The sequence below is a fragment of the Aplidium turbinatum genome, chromosome 7 (assembly GCF_918807975.1).
Source record: "Aplidium turbinatum chromosome 7, kaAplTurb1.1, whole genome shotgun sequence".
NCBI classification, from domain to species: Eukaryota; Metazoa; Chordata; class Ascidiacea; order Aplousobranchia; family Polyclinidae; genus Aplidium; species Aplidium turbinatum.
In genome coordinates this window covers 1,335,683-1,350,610 of record NC_137478.1, presented here as the reverse complement: position 1 = coordinate 1,350,610, position 14,928 = coordinate 1,335,683, and the positions used below count along the sequence as shown (strand labels likewise).

At 37.8% G+C, this 14,928-nt stretch overlaps 2 protein-coding genes across 2 annotated transcripts; one reads left to right on the top strand and one right to left on the bottom strand.

The window, feature by feature from the left end:
* Positions 1-1,508: 1,508 nt before the first annotated feature.
* LOC145774706 (rab11 family-interacting protein 4A-like) lies at positions 1,509-9,078 on the top strand. The gene is made up of 4 exons (XM_082585997.1): positions 1,509-2,080; positions 3,579-3,779; positions 4,392-4,561; positions 4,909-9,078. The coding sequence occupies exons 1-4, from the start codon at positions 1,529-1,531 to the stop codon at positions 5,354-5,356; spliced, it is 1,371 nt and encodes a 456-aa protein (XP_082442123.1). The 5' UTR covers positions 1,509-1,528; the 3' UTR covers positions 5,357-9,078.
* Positions 9,079-10,324: 1,246 nt separating this feature from the next.
* Positions 10,325-14,669, bottom strand: LOC145774303 (spermatogenesis-associated protein 24-like). Its single transcript, XM_082585512.1, has one exon. It carries the CDS (start codon positions 13,231-13,233, stop codon positions 12,613-12,615), a length of 621 nt encoding a protein of 206 aa, XP_082441638.1. The 5' UTR covers positions 13,234-14,669; the 3' UTR covers positions 10,325-12,612.
* Positions 14,670-14,928: the final 259 nt, after the last annotated feature.

The following is a 14,928-nucleotide window of genomic DNA, read 5'->3' as shown; positions in this document are numbered from 1 at the left end:
AATTATATATCTATATATAACGTAACTATATATCTATTTGATATGAATAATAACAAAAAAGAAAACTATATTGTTGCAGTTTAAAATATACCTAGCACTTTTGTCTTATACCGTACCTTGGTAGATCTGTAGCCTACTTCAGCTAAACTTTTATATATATGAGATGCTGCCTAAAAAGTGGAAGACCAGTTATGACAGTGGCTGTAGGCAGGGGCGCCGGATGGATTTTTGACTGGGCGGCCAGAATTATGAAAAAAGGGTAGCCTACTTTTGTAGCTGAAAGGCCAATTTTTTTTTAAGTTTTAAAATAAAGCGTTTTGATAATGTTCATCTATTAGCTCATTATCGAGTAATGTTACAAATATCAGTATACAAAGAACAATGGCACGGAAGGGCATCATGCTATGTTATAATGATGTCACCGACTGCTCTGTGATACTGAATTTTGTGTCGTGAATATTATTTTGATGCAAAAATGAAAAATTATAATTAGGCTAAAAGCGAATTGCAGAAATTGTTATATTGCAAAATGTGCAGTAGTTTACATGACCTCAAAAGGGCACCATTGCTCCCCTGCCCTCCATCCTCAAGCTCCCGGTATAATTCCAATTGGGATAAAACATATTTTTGGGTGAAGAAAGCTGCAGGTAGACCGGAAAATGCTTAAATTGCAGGCTTTGTCACATTACTATAGCACCAAAAGCGAGTAATCAAACATAAAGAAGCACAAAAAAGAACCCCAGATAATTTGCAGATGCTGGGTGTAAGTGGCTTATAATGTAGGTTTCTTCGTTCTGCAAATGATCTAATAACTTTTGTATAATTTTACCAAAAATTCTTTGCTGAGGATGTTACTGAATCTTTTCTTGTGCATGTTTGCAAATCTTTGATGATATATATGTGATAATTACGCTACTGTTTTCAAACTGGGTTAGTTGCCTTACAAATACTGTTACAATGCTTATTTTGTCTTGTTTGAGTTTGGCTTTTTTTTGGCCTTTTTTTCTAACTATAAATTATATTTGGCCTGAAGTTGGCCTATTTTTTGTTGAGTTGGCCGTTTTTGCAAATTTCAATTTGACAACCCTGGGTCAAAGTTGTTGTTGCAAGATTTTTTTCCAAATTCTAATCATTGGTCAGTTGTTTTTTTCTACAAAAGTTTTATTTAAACATCGCAAAGCCAGATATTTGTTTCTGACACTTTGGGCTGAATTGACTTCACTTTTTTTTTAAATTAGATCAAACACTGACAAATGACTGAAAAAAACAACAACACAAACTTGGTAGAGGCTGTCCATAAAAGACGTCCTAATAAAACCCTCAATGCAATTTGCAACTTCTCTTGACTGCAGACATCTTTTATGGACAGTCCCTAATAACAAACCAAAAGTAACCTTTCTCATCTTTCTGTTGAAATGATTTCCAAGCATAAATTCTATCATTTAAGTTTCAAAATTATGAAGTACGGTACAGTAATATACTGCCGATTGGAATTACAGGTTATTGTTTTTAGGAGTTTTCTTTTGTTATGGATTCTGGTGATAATAATTTGAGAAATGTTTTTGACCTTTGCAGTCCTGATCAAGAAGGATTTATTTTGACGGACTATTTAGCGAGCAAACTTGCTGAACAGTTCAGTGATCAAGCCCTTGTCACGGTCCAGGAAGCTTTAGATCCTGGACACGTGGGAAAAATTTCATTTTCTCAGTTTAGCTCTGCAGTTACAAAATTACAAAGCAAAAAATCAGTAGACGAAAATAGATCAACAGACAATTGTATTGATGATGATGATAGTTCAGATCCAGAGAACACTTACAATGAATACGATATTCCAGAAGATGAAATTGGTGAAATGGAAAACTTAGACATAATAAGTGAATCTCACCATGGCTTGAGTCCAATAAAAACTCCCGATACACTCGATTTTCTGCATCGACGTGGTAGCTACCGAAGGTCTCATCGTCGTGCTAAAAGTTGGACTTTAAGACAGAATCAAGAAGAGTTTGACACAAGTTTGACAGACACATCAACTAGTGCTGCTGAATTTGACAATTTATCAGAAAAAGTGGATGAATTGCAGGTACTACTTAAAAAGCTGCTGAAAACAGATGTTTTCGCTCCACAGTTTTACTTGATGATTATTGAGCATGTGGTTTTAGCATTACATTTCGATGTAATGTGACAACAAAGCATTCAATTATTTTTTTTGTGTATTAATCTTAACTCCTCTAACATGAAGGAAATGTTATGCTATGTAAAAGTGCGTTTTCAGTGAATTTTTGAGTAACAATATGCTAGCAGTGGCTTTATTATTAACAATTAGATTATTTTACAAAGGATTCAGCTATGCTGTCATAATAATAATAATTGTTTTTTAAATTGTGTGATATGTCTGTGTAATACAAAGATGATGTTAAACCGCTAAGGTTACCGTACTTAGTTTTGTTTGTCTATGGTTCAAAAATGTCTAAAATGCCCAATTATATATTCAACATGCACTTTTTTTTGCGACATACTTATCTGAATATGAACCTAACTGGGTAACGGAATATCACTTAACGATAGGCTGTAACCAGCTTTTACTAGTTTTGCACAAAAACACCAAACTCAGTATCGTATTGGCTTGAAAAGAATGTTGTTTTAAAGCATTGAGTTTGATTGTTATGTTTTACCTTGCTGTGATTTGAACACTAGTTCACTGTAAGAAACATACAACTTTGTACAAAATACTTGTAAATTTATGGTATTGTAGTGGGTGGTATTCATGCTGAACTTTATGGTGTGGGCGTTTTTAGACAAACCAGTTAAACACCACATTGTCTGTTCAATAATTTTCATATCAGCGAAACATTTTAACATCATGTCAATGTCTTTATTTGAAATAGTTTCTCTCTGGTGCAAGATTAGATCAATGCTAAAGTGTCATACCTCTATCTCCTTGTGACCGATTGCAAGCCCAACTATCCAGACCACAAAATCAGTCATTTTTACTGATTTGCTGTCTGGGTAATTATCCTGTAACTCCTGCGATTGCTATGAATATGGCAACTGGCAAACAGTATCTCAATATCTCAAGCATATCATGACTGCTGACGTCACTGTAGCTTATCTGTAGCCTTGGATAAGTTCATTATTGTTGCTAATTAACTAGAAGTGTTGACTCAACGGTGAATAGAAGATTCGTCATTTTGTAACGATGTCGACCTTGTGAGAATGTGAGATGACCTGTGATCTTAGCAGGCGCGGCTGAGGTGCAGGGCGTTTGAACGCTCATACGCTATTATTGTATATAACTAGAACTACTTTTGCAGAACTTGATTGACAAATTGTATGTTTGATGCACGTTATGTGTATTCATCATTAAGAAACAACTTTAAATCAGGAACTAGTTTCACCATGAATAGTTTTTGCAAAATCCAAGGATATTATTATAGAGAAATTTATTCTTTAATTAATTATATTATGGAGATTAGATTGTTATGCAAATGCCAGCATTTGATGAACGCAAATTAGCAGATCTAGAAAAAGAAAATTAAATTGCTTTGTGTTGATTTAAAAGATTGTCATTAATGTTTCAGGGCCATGTATCCAGGCTTGAAGAAGAAAAAACTCTTCAGACACAGTATGAGATTGTGAAGCAGGAAAACCACGAACTAACAAACCGCGTCAATGAACTGGAAGAGAAGCTGCAAGATCTCTCTGATCGCAATGAAGAGCTGAAGAAGGCGAGCCAGCACAGACTGGAAGACCTTCAGAGAGAACACAATTTGGAGCTGCAAGTAAGTAGATTTGGTTTTGATAATTCTTGACGAGTGCAAGTTGCAACCAACCAACGCCATCATTGTAACACCAGAAATACTTTGTGCCAATACCTTCCGAATTACGCTTTCCAGTTTTGCAACCATGTTGGGAAACTTGTGACCTTTTAGCCACAGTTGGCTACTCTTCACAGCAGAGTATTTCAAAAGCTTTCCTTTCTCTAATGACTTGTAGCGGTTAATATCTCGTTGTACAAATTGCGAAACATTTCTGGTCTATTCAAGTTTTTTCTTTAACTTTGTCACCATGATTGGTGCTTCCAGTACTATCCACACATGCGATCATTTGTATTTCATCTTGATGCCATGATGCATGCCAAGCTCGATTACTTTAGTTTACCATGTAGTTACATCAGTGTTTTTAGACCATGGATTGCCGCCCAAATTTAGGCTACAGAAGGATTAAATTTGGGCAGCAAAGCCTTTGATTGCAAGGAAATTGCAGGAGACTAAACATAAGGAATGCATCGCAGATTAAGCAGGATATCATGACAAATAGACAAGCCGGCATTCGGCATTGAGCCGCGTGAATTAAGGGTTTGTAGCGGCACTCATCACTCCGTGTGTTGCCAGGTGATGCGGGGGCGTGTTGAAGTTCTCACTGTGGACAAGGAGAGACTGACATCAGAACTTTCCTTCACGAAGACTGGTGCTAAAGAAACAAGGCAATCGTTGACGAATATTCAAAGCAAGTCGGAAGTGTTGACAAAGCAGATTATGGAGACCAATGAGGAATACAGAAGGTAATCTTAACTTTTGGTGTTTTGATGTGTTAGCCTCCTACTAACCTTGCAATGGTGATTCATCACTAAAAGCGACCTTGTGGAAACCTTGGTTTTGCTAAATGTGAATATTCCGAGTATTGAGAGTAGATTAGTTTGCAAGACATGCAAATAGTTTTTTTTTATATCGAACATTGTTGTAAGTTTGCCGTTTGTCGGTAGACCCTTATACTCTTTGTGGAAAGGTGATAATTAATAATGAAACTACAGTTTTTAAATTGCTCCGTGCGATTTGCGGCGTCGGTAGTGGCGTTGTGGCTGAGCACAAAATTACCGCAAATCACTTAGTGAGCAAACACTGTTTGTAGATTGAACAAGTGCTTCACCGCGCAGCAGGACAAGCACGAAATTGAAAGCTCCCAGCTTAGAGCGGATATCAAACAACTTAAACATCACCTCACAGTTAGCAAGGAAGAAAACGTCAAACTTAAGTTTGACCTTGCCGAGGTCAAGGTCGACCCATCGTCGGCCCGGATGCGGGCCCATGTTGACAACCTGAGGGCCGAGAATGATGAACTGAAGAGGAACAACGAAGACTTGAGCGACCAGTTGGCTCACAATCTAACTGAGGCGAGGCTGCTGGCGGGATGCAATGAACACCAATCGATCGCACAGGAACTCTCTGGTGCATCCAGGGATGAGGTGATGGAAGCCTTAAAGAAACAAGAGGAGATTAACGACCAGCTGAGGGAGTACCTGGGGAGGATAACTTTGAATATCTTGGAGAGAGATCCTGGAATTCTCGAAATCAAATAATTCTCCCCCACCACCCAAGCACTGTTGCCGAATCAAGTTTGTTTATTATTGTTGTGTTCACTGTTCAGTTTTATACATATTATAGCTACCTTTGTCGTAATCACATCATTGTGTCTTTTTACTTTGTTATTGTTTCAACATAATGATACCGCCGTCGAGACAGGTGCGTACTTCATCTCCAAAGCATTATCTTTCTCTCTGGTTTTCTTTGTCGAATGGCGATGACCAACGACACTAGCAATACATTCTGTCACCTTTGTCCAACCACGGCCCTAGCCAGTAAAAAGGACCAGTTTTGCTATCTAGGGCAACATTAGGTTGGAACTACACCAACCAAGGTTTTGGGAATTCGTTACCATCCATGGTTCTTCAAAGTAATCGATTTTTCTCGCATTCATACGTTGATTGGTTTGGTGTCATCACAGTCACTTACTGAGCTTATCAATCCAGCAGATTGGCGTTGTGGCTCCGAAAGAGTTTGCTTACTCTGATGTACTTTAAAGTCTTTGTCTGTAGTGCTTAGTTTCTTTTTGTTACATTGACGTTGATTCACGGTGATTACTGATTAGTTTGTTTCTTATTGCCCTCGAAATGTGATTTTGATTGAAATTACGTCATATATTCAGCCCTGTATTTATTTAAGATGTCGACAGTTCATATGCAAACCCGCTTCATATGTTTTGTAAACTTAGGTTCGTATTATGCTTCAATTCAACAAGTTAATTGTTCAGCAGTTCCTCTTCATTTGTTTTGCAATTTTAATACTTTATCCGTTGACTATCTCAGCCAGTAAGTCACCTGTTGTACATTCCCGGCGTATAAAAGCGTAGACTTTGAATGAATGTAAGAAGTGCTGACTTGCTTGCTGGGATATGTTTGATCTGTTATCGCCAATGTGCAGGCCAACGAAGTGAAATTGCTAAAAATCGAAAAAAGTGAAACAAAAATAATCAGGAATTTCTAATGACGGAACTTTCCTGTAATGCAGTAAATCTCACAATAAACGAATACGACGTTTCGTCAGGTCAAGTGTTTAAACTCGTGGCACCACTGAACATGGCCGCCATTCCATGTAAGCTGGGGGGCTCTCCACCGGGGTTGGAGTTCATTTATCAACGGTGTAGAATGGTTAAGGTAGGAGGTACAGGGCCACAGCCTTCAGAGTTAGCCTAAATTTTGATTGAGAAATCTGATGGGGGTAAATTCAGCACTAAACGGCATGGGCTCTATCCAAGGGGGGTGATCACCCCCTCACTCATTGGAGTGGTTGGAATGACTAAGACGAGTTGAAAGTTGTTTTTGAAATGACTATGACGATTTTAGCCCACTGTCCAAAAATCACCCCCCCCCGAATTCTAAAAGTGGATAGAACCCCTGCTAAACGGGTTGAGAACCTCTGCGGTATAAGATAACAAGGGAATTCTTCACCCAGAAGTGGCTAATCCTTTCCCACCCCGCTGCTGTAAATTTTCATCGGAAATTGTTGACTTGTCAATGGTGTTGTTGTTTCTACGTCGTCCAACAGCTCACTAACGTTTGTTCTCTCTCAGTTGACGCTTGTATCAACGCCATTGTTCACAGTTGCCATGGGAAACCTTTGTGACGCTGGGTTCGAGAACTCGTCTATTGTTGTTTGTACAAGACGACGACGCTTTGTCGTGAAATCTTCAGACAATCTTCAGCTTTGTATTCATGCGACTTGCTGTGACGTAAAGTAACATCACAATCACGTGTTCGCTCATGCTTTGTTTCATTCTTGCCCTACTCCATCGATTGTGTTTATTTAAACCATTTATACAGCAAAGCCAGAAAATTATCGCTTTTTACATTGGTTCAACGTCTGCGAACGATTTGTTTGCTGGCTGAGTAATTTTTGGACTGTCACCTTGCAGGGCACTGTGATAAACCCTATCTGTTATGGCCATATTCCTTATCTCTGCTGTGAAGTTTATACTGCAAGGCCTGCTTTTTATCGTGAGTTCGTTTGATTGTGACGTTAGGTTTGCGTAATGTTACAAACTTGGTGATCTGTGGTGGACTTTCGTTTCGCCCGTGATGTGGGTTTTGCCAACATTCTTGAAGCTCACCCAGCATGCAAGTTCATGGTCATCCATTTTGCTTCAAAGAAGCCTGGTCTTCATCCTGAAACATCACGGTCGACCAGCAACTCCTCCATCTCTCTCTATTGTTGGCAGAATTTTCAGATTCCTTTTTGTCCTTGTCCAGCTTGCAAATTCCTTCTGTATTACTATTAGTTAATTCAACGTGTACAGACGTTGAATAAATGTAAAATAAAAACAATTTGCTAGCTGAGACTGCAAGAGTATAGCTCTTCACCACCAATTGAGTGAAATTACTTCTTTTATCGCTTATTTTACTTCAATGTAATATTTATGTCACCATCACTGTAGTGTACATATTCTATGCCATGTTGTTGTCAACACTGTTGTGACGTCACTGGTGCTTTTATGACGCACTGCTTCATGTTTGTGGCGGGAACACCGTCGATGCCAGTTTCGTGTTTCTAATGTTCCAATGGTGCTAGACGACTGCTGTACTGTTCGTTGTGTCACTTGTGTGGTATTTTTATGACGTGTAAAGTTAGTGCTAACTGTTCCAGAAACTTCGTTCAAACATTATATCGCTCCTCCAGTGGCTGTGCGCCTGACTGCCACCAAGTGCTGAAAGTCATGGTCAACTTTATTCTGACGTAGTGTTCGGAAGGTGACGTCATAGCTTAATGACGATCTTGGTGACGCAGCCCGCAGTCACTGGGAGCAAAGGAGGTGACGTACTAGTTGTTGTGTTTGCATCTTATATCAGCAGGCTGTGACTATTCAATTTCCAAACTGAAGTATTTGCAGAGTAATAGTTTCAAAAGTTGAAACGGTTCGACTCATCTCAAGGTCGCATTTCTCCGAGTTTACCTGCTGCAAATGTTTCAATGAACACTTGCAATTCACGTGGTGGTCGACAGAGAAAATAGTTTAGCGGCAGAAAACTATTTTGGTTTTGCAGCCATCTTCACTCTGATTGATGTTATCGATACGAAATGTGATTGTGAAACTGACCTTGTTTTCTTTAAGGTTGAGAATTACCTTTTACAGTAGCTGTTGGCACGCGGTAGTGATGTTGACCCAGACAGAAAAATCCGTTGAATTAATATAAAAATGATGAATTTTTCTGTTTGGGAATTTGATCGGTTTCAAGTCACTGAGTCAGTCACTGGATGTTTCCGTGCTATGGTTTTGCAATCACGTCCAACTTTGGATACGTTGCTTGTTGGCGTTGTTTGGTGCTTTCGTTGAATAAATAGTTTATTTTAAATCTATGAAATGAAGTTCATACTAAAGCCACTAAATCACTCCTTTATTACATTGAATCAACGTTCACCATCGTTGATTTTAATGGAAAAAAGAACTGGGTATTTACTGCTCTGGCGCTTGACATCGTCAGTAGGCCTCTGTCTACTGTACTCTGGAAAGCAACCAGTGGGAATGGTACAATTCTTGATGGTAAGAAGTAGTTCAACAGCGCCACCTACCGCCGTATCACTTCTTCAATGAGTCGGGTGGTGAGTCACTGGTGAACTTGTTCTAATCCTTCAATATCCGAATAGGTTTGACTGCCATGAAAAACTTATAGCTTCACTGTCCCCCGCTGTCTGATGATGAGGTAATTTGTTACAGTTGTGGGAGAATTTACTAATGTCTGGAGTACAATAAAAACTACCATCTTGTAAATTACTGATAAAGCGGTTAGTTGCTGATGGAGGACACTTTTTTCGGCCTGCAGTAAGTTCATCAATGTTCAGTGATGTACACGCATACAAAAAATATTGACGCCGTCAGCGTAAACGTTCGAAAAACCATACGCCGTATGCGTCAACATAACTTGTAAAAAAAGTTGGCGGCGTCAGCGCATACACTGGCGCAAATTAATTTTGTTTGCTAGGTGCCAAACATTCACACGGTATAAACCACTCGAAACAAACAAGTTTTATTTTGATTTCCACGAAGAAACACAAGCATCTGAAAGTGTTCATCTGACATTTTGCTGTGTTTTGGTTCCAATATGTCTTTGCCCATTAAAAACATTCTTTCAACTGCAGCGCTGGAAGGTATTGGCGTGTTGTAGCGAAAAAAAGACATTAAAAAGTATGCGTTGACGCTATGCGCTAAAAAACCGCGAAAACTTTACGGCGTAGCCTCAAGCGCAAACTATCCAAAGAAATGTGGCCGCAAGCGTTAGCGTAAACAAAAAGTCTACGCCGCAAGTCTGCGGCGTAGAATTTGCGGCGTATACGTACATCTCTGTCAAAGTTGAACCGTGAAGTTGATCGCATGGCGTCCTATAAAGTTCGAAGAGGTTAGTGTGTGACAAAAGAAGTCAAGCACAGTCACGTTTCATTCATTCCCTTCCGCGTTGGCTGCTTTACTTACATTGTAGCTACAGATAGGCCAGTGGTAAGGTATTTAAGTATTTTAATTTCCGGTGGACAAACCACTCCGATTCAAACGAGGGTACAGAGTTAGCTTCATCAGCAGAGGTGGGCACTGGCGAGTTACTTTTGTAGCTTCACTACTATCTTAGTAGCGGTGCTACATTTGCTTCGATTGAGAAAAGGATGAAGACAATCCTTGCTAGAAAATAATCGGCCACAACTGCTAGTGGAGACTAAACCGAGTTTAGATGATGATGAATGCACTAAATATCCATGGAGACCTAGTGACATATTGACAGAGAGTTGTAGCGGGGCTTTATTTTTGCTGGAGTGGCGGTGCTACTTTTTTCTAATGTAGCGGAGAGGCGCTACATTTCCTTCAGTCGCACTTTCCAAATTAAAGGAGTAAACCAGTAGTCTAACGTGACGTCTGTGTGTTGCAGATCAAAACATTGCTGGTAGACCACTTTCCGCAAATAAAACAAGACACCGCATGGTTCTTTACTGCCAATGTAAAATGAAGAATGTAAATAATTTGATTTTTTATATACGTAATAACAATGTACATAAAAGAAACTTTGATCAAAAAATGTAACAGAAATGCAATGAATTTGAATTTCGCTTGTAGCAGTTTAGTTGTAATTTGTATCATAAGTGTAGGAACTGTAGATAGAATGATTTGTTTCAGCCGAATGCTGGTAACAGCGTTTTTTTCATGAGCTTTCTGAACACAGTTTCCAAGTTATGACCAGGGGACTGTGTTCGGAAAGCTTGTGATAAACGCTGTTAGCGAACCCGCGGTACGAGACTGTAAAAAAGGGTCGTTTGTATCTACACTTGTGGTACATATAGTAGGAATGCTTAGAATAATTACGGTACACTGTTCTATACGATTTTTGCTGTGTGAACTTTGAAAACTGATTTAGAGTAATTCTGGGGTGCTGAATCCCAATCTGACCTCAGACCATTTATCCTATCCTATGTTGCGTTTGCTATACGGTGTGTAGGCCATGTGATCCATAAATAGCTGAAATACACCCACAAACTACAATTATGATACCAATTTGTTTTCAAAGCAACATTTCTAGCAATGCAGTAAGAACAAGCTAAAGATAAAGAGGAAGCTAAAAGAATAAATTCCCTCTCCTGTCAATGTTTTGTATGAAATCACAAGGATTTAAGCAGGCCTATGGCAATGTTTGTCCAGTTACCAAACATCTGATGTGATAGTAAAAATCCTAGTTCAGATTCGGATTCAGCACGCCTAAATGACCTGAAATCAGTTTACACAGTCCAAACAACAGAATTTTTTTTTTGTAGACTAGGTTATATTCACCAATATACAATAAGGTAGACTAGTGTTATACTCACCCAAGGCCGTCGATGCCTGGCTCAGGCAATTGAAGAAAATCACAAAACCGTTCACACAACAAAACATATGTTAAGTATATAAGTAGTTGGCTATCTTCCACAGCCCATCAATGCAACAAAAATTAGAGATCAAATGATGATGACGCAACATAATTGATTTTGACGACAGGGGATTTCCCTTTCATTGTGGTGTACCAAGCATAAGCCATTGCATCAATTTTGAGAATAAAAAAATGTGAAAATTTATGCTACTCCTATAAAAAAAAAATGGAAACAAAGACTCAATTGTGGAGAAGTGTAGTTGGCCAATTTGGGCGAAACATGCATGGTCCAAAATTGCAAATACAAAAAACAGATTCTCAGAAATGTAAACTAGATGGTTTTTATCATTAGAGCTTAGTTAGAATCAAATATAAAAAATGAAATAAATCATTCAACTTGTAACACAGATAATGAAAACATTGTCATTTCAACATATGGCCACATTACAGCTTCACTGTCCAGCACAAATTTTGCTGGTTCATTGATCACGTGGCATCCACAGCAGGTTGTGGTTCGAAATTATTTAACGTTTTAATTGCACCAGGTCATCAAAGCACAGCGGAAATCACATTTCAGATTGAACCTAAGTAGAAGGCACAGAAACCGTGCACGTCACTATAATAGCACCTGGGCTGACCAGGCCTCACCGTGCACGGCAAACATGGTGGTTTTAATGCCAAATTTTAGAAACTTGACGTTTTTTAATGCATTTTTAAAATATCGCCGCTACCGCAACATCTTAGGCTTTGGTAGTAATCGTACATACTGTTGACAAAATCTGTCCAAAAAGCAACATTATGAAAAGCATCATGAAGATACAAGAAAAGTTTTCAAACCTAATGGTTTGTAAATAGGCAACTGCGCATTGATAAAACAGAGTTTTTTAAACTATTCTGTTCACAATGCTGAGAAAAATTAAACAAACGCCAAAAATATATCAAAATTTCTAAAATTTGGCATTAAAACCACCAATATATGGCAATCCTGTTAGCTGTGCAATATGAAGCCTAGCGTTTGGCACCCAGTCCAGACGCTACTATAGCGAGGTCCATGCAAAAACATAACATGGAACCATTGCAATCTGGTCAAGACAATCATGGAACCATTGCAATTAGATCAATGCCTGTTTTCAATTGTTTGCCCCCAATTGTAGTCTTTTCAAGTAGAATTGAGCCTTTGTGATGGCAAAAACATAGAAAATTGGAATTTAACTCTATAGACAGCATGCTTCAACTGGCTATGTTTATGTGGCTCTTGTAGTTTAACAATATAGACTCCTTGATCCTCCTGTTCACTGTCCAGCAGGCACCCCAGCAGTTGACTCCTGACATACTAACACGAGTGGCTGTAGTTTTTCTTGCTACTGGCCCAGTGCACAATTTGTAGTTTAAAAAAACAATTATTTTGAAATTGTTGGCTCTCGTTTTCTGCGCTGTGAGTCAGTTAATGATTTCGTCATATAATCCTCTTGCATTTTGTTGATGTCTATTTCTTCTAATACTCGTTTATGTTTGACTTTTTGCGATTGTAAACGTTGCTTTAGATCTGCTATTTCATTATCTTTGATAATTAACATGTCATGTTGGGTATCTAGTTTTTGTTCTGCTTCTGTGCATTTTTCCAACAAAAAGTCGCACCTTTTAGTCTCACGACTAGCTTTACTTTGCAAGGATCTCATTTGAAGCTCGTGTTGCTCTTTTTCTTTCTGCATTTGCGTTTTCAGTATTTTGTTTTCACTCAAAGCAAATTCCAGTTCTTCTTTCTCCTTATCAAGGAGAAGTTTAGTTTTCATGTGGTCAAGCTTTTCATGTTCCATTGCATTTTTTACTTCTTCAAATGCACTTTTTAAAATGTAGTTACCCTGTTGTTTTTCCACAGTCAATCGAACATGATCAAGTGTATTTCTTTGCACTTCAAACAAATCTTGTATTGTGCTTTGCACAATATTATGTGAACTCAGGCTCCGTTCTGACTCAGCCTTTTTTCCATTAGGACCAACATTAAGCACAAGATCTTCCATTTTCAAGCTAACCAACTGCAAATGCAATAAAAATAAAATTATATTTCTAATTTTAGAGAAAGTTCAAAAGGCACTTTATTCTGCAAATGATCATTACGAAAACCTCTACATATATACGATCTGAAAGAATTAAATTTATAGAATGAACACTAAAGTTAAAAATACATCACATCTAGAAACTATGATGTACATACTGTGGTATATGTTACTTAAATTTTAAATGCGTACAAAACCAAAATATGATTAGCCTATACAACAACTTTATTTTTACTTCCTGCTGTAGCCTATTTACTGCATGAAAACATCATCGAATGCTTGTTTGTATTAAAATAATTTTATCAAATCCACTTAATAAATTACATATTTTGGGCAGAAACATCTTCATCTGTGAAAGCATTTTTACAAAATTTTACTTTTATCTGCCATTTTGACAGAGGGTTTAGTTTGCTGACCATAAGCAAATGACACAGTATTTATCATAAAATGAATTATTTTTAATATTTTCAGCTTTACAATTACATCTAGATTTGCAGCTATTGTCAACTGCATGTGGAAGTTATTTAAATATCACTATAATATAGAAAGTTAGCGTACAGATTTGGCATACAGATACTGGGCCCTGGATTGAACACACGCTTTCATGAAGATAAAAAAACACACATAATGTTGAGTAGCATCAATAGGCTTAACATACTTTATTATCGTATAAAATATATGGGCATACAATAAACTTTCAAACAATTTTGACACCTTGTGTCATTATCAGGCATAACCTAATGACATCTGCAATATACATAATTACATATAAGAAGAATATGACAATTACAATTTAACTGTGCAGTAACTACAACTGAACAGCAGAAACTCAAGATCTGGCACATGAATGATACTGTATAACAAGTAAACAACATGGCAAGAAACAGATTACAGGAGGTGTAAGATACAAGTACCGATATAAATGAGAAAATGTGCAACCAAAACGACAAGCAAGAGGCAAACAATTGCCTGTTTAAAGACGGAATATTGCATTAGATATTTAGGACTTCCAAAATGTTTGTGTGGTAGTCAAATCAATCTCTAGTGATGATCTAAAATCTTTAGTTTCTGCTGTTTGGTTTAGAACTATTGTTTGTAGTTAGCACCTGTCAAAATGAACTTTTAATTGGGACATACTTTTTATATGTAGGATATATACAAATTAGATTATTTACCTTCTGTTGTTGTGATGCTAATATTGTACATCTAAATATAACGGAGAAAAAATATCCGAATACATTAACATGGTAAGCTATATGTTTCTCGGCAGCCGATTTGTAGCAAGAATTGACAGCGATAGACATCGTGTTTCGCTCATGAGCTCGTCAGTAACACACCGTATTCTCGGTGCTGCTCACTGTACTAGTGAGTGCTCAGCCTTGTACTGATAACCAGGAAGAATGCTCCTTTCTTCACAATGGTAAGCTATCTCATTCATCACAAACTGATTTCTTTCAGATCAATTTGTTTTTCATCATTAAAGTTGGAAGAAAAAAAAGGATAGTAGCAGCTAAAATAAGTTATATACTAACAATATAATAAACGAGCAAGGTGTTAAAGAATTGAATGGTTTAAAACGTACTTAAATAGATATTTGTATAGGCTAGGGAAGTAGGCTACAGGTATGCAGCCAGCATGGCTATGAAACCCAATTTAATA

Coding starts and splice junctions, on each gene's coding strand:
- LOC145774706 (XM_082585997.1), top strand. CDS start 1,529: ATGGATTCTGGTGATAATAATTTGAGAAATGTTTTTGACCTTTGCAGT. Junction 3,780..4,391: donor AACACAATTTGGAGCTGCAA/GTAAGTAGATTT, acceptor GTGTGTTGCCAG/GTGATGCGGGGGCGTGTTGA. Junction 4,562..4,908: donor ACCAATGAGGAATACAGAAG/GTAATCTTAACT, acceptor CACTGTTTGTAG/ATTGAACAAGTGCTTCACCG.
- LOC145774303 (XM_082585512.1), bottom strand. CDS start 13,233: ATGGAAGATCTTGTGCTTAATGTTGGTCCTAATGGAAAAAAGGCTGAG.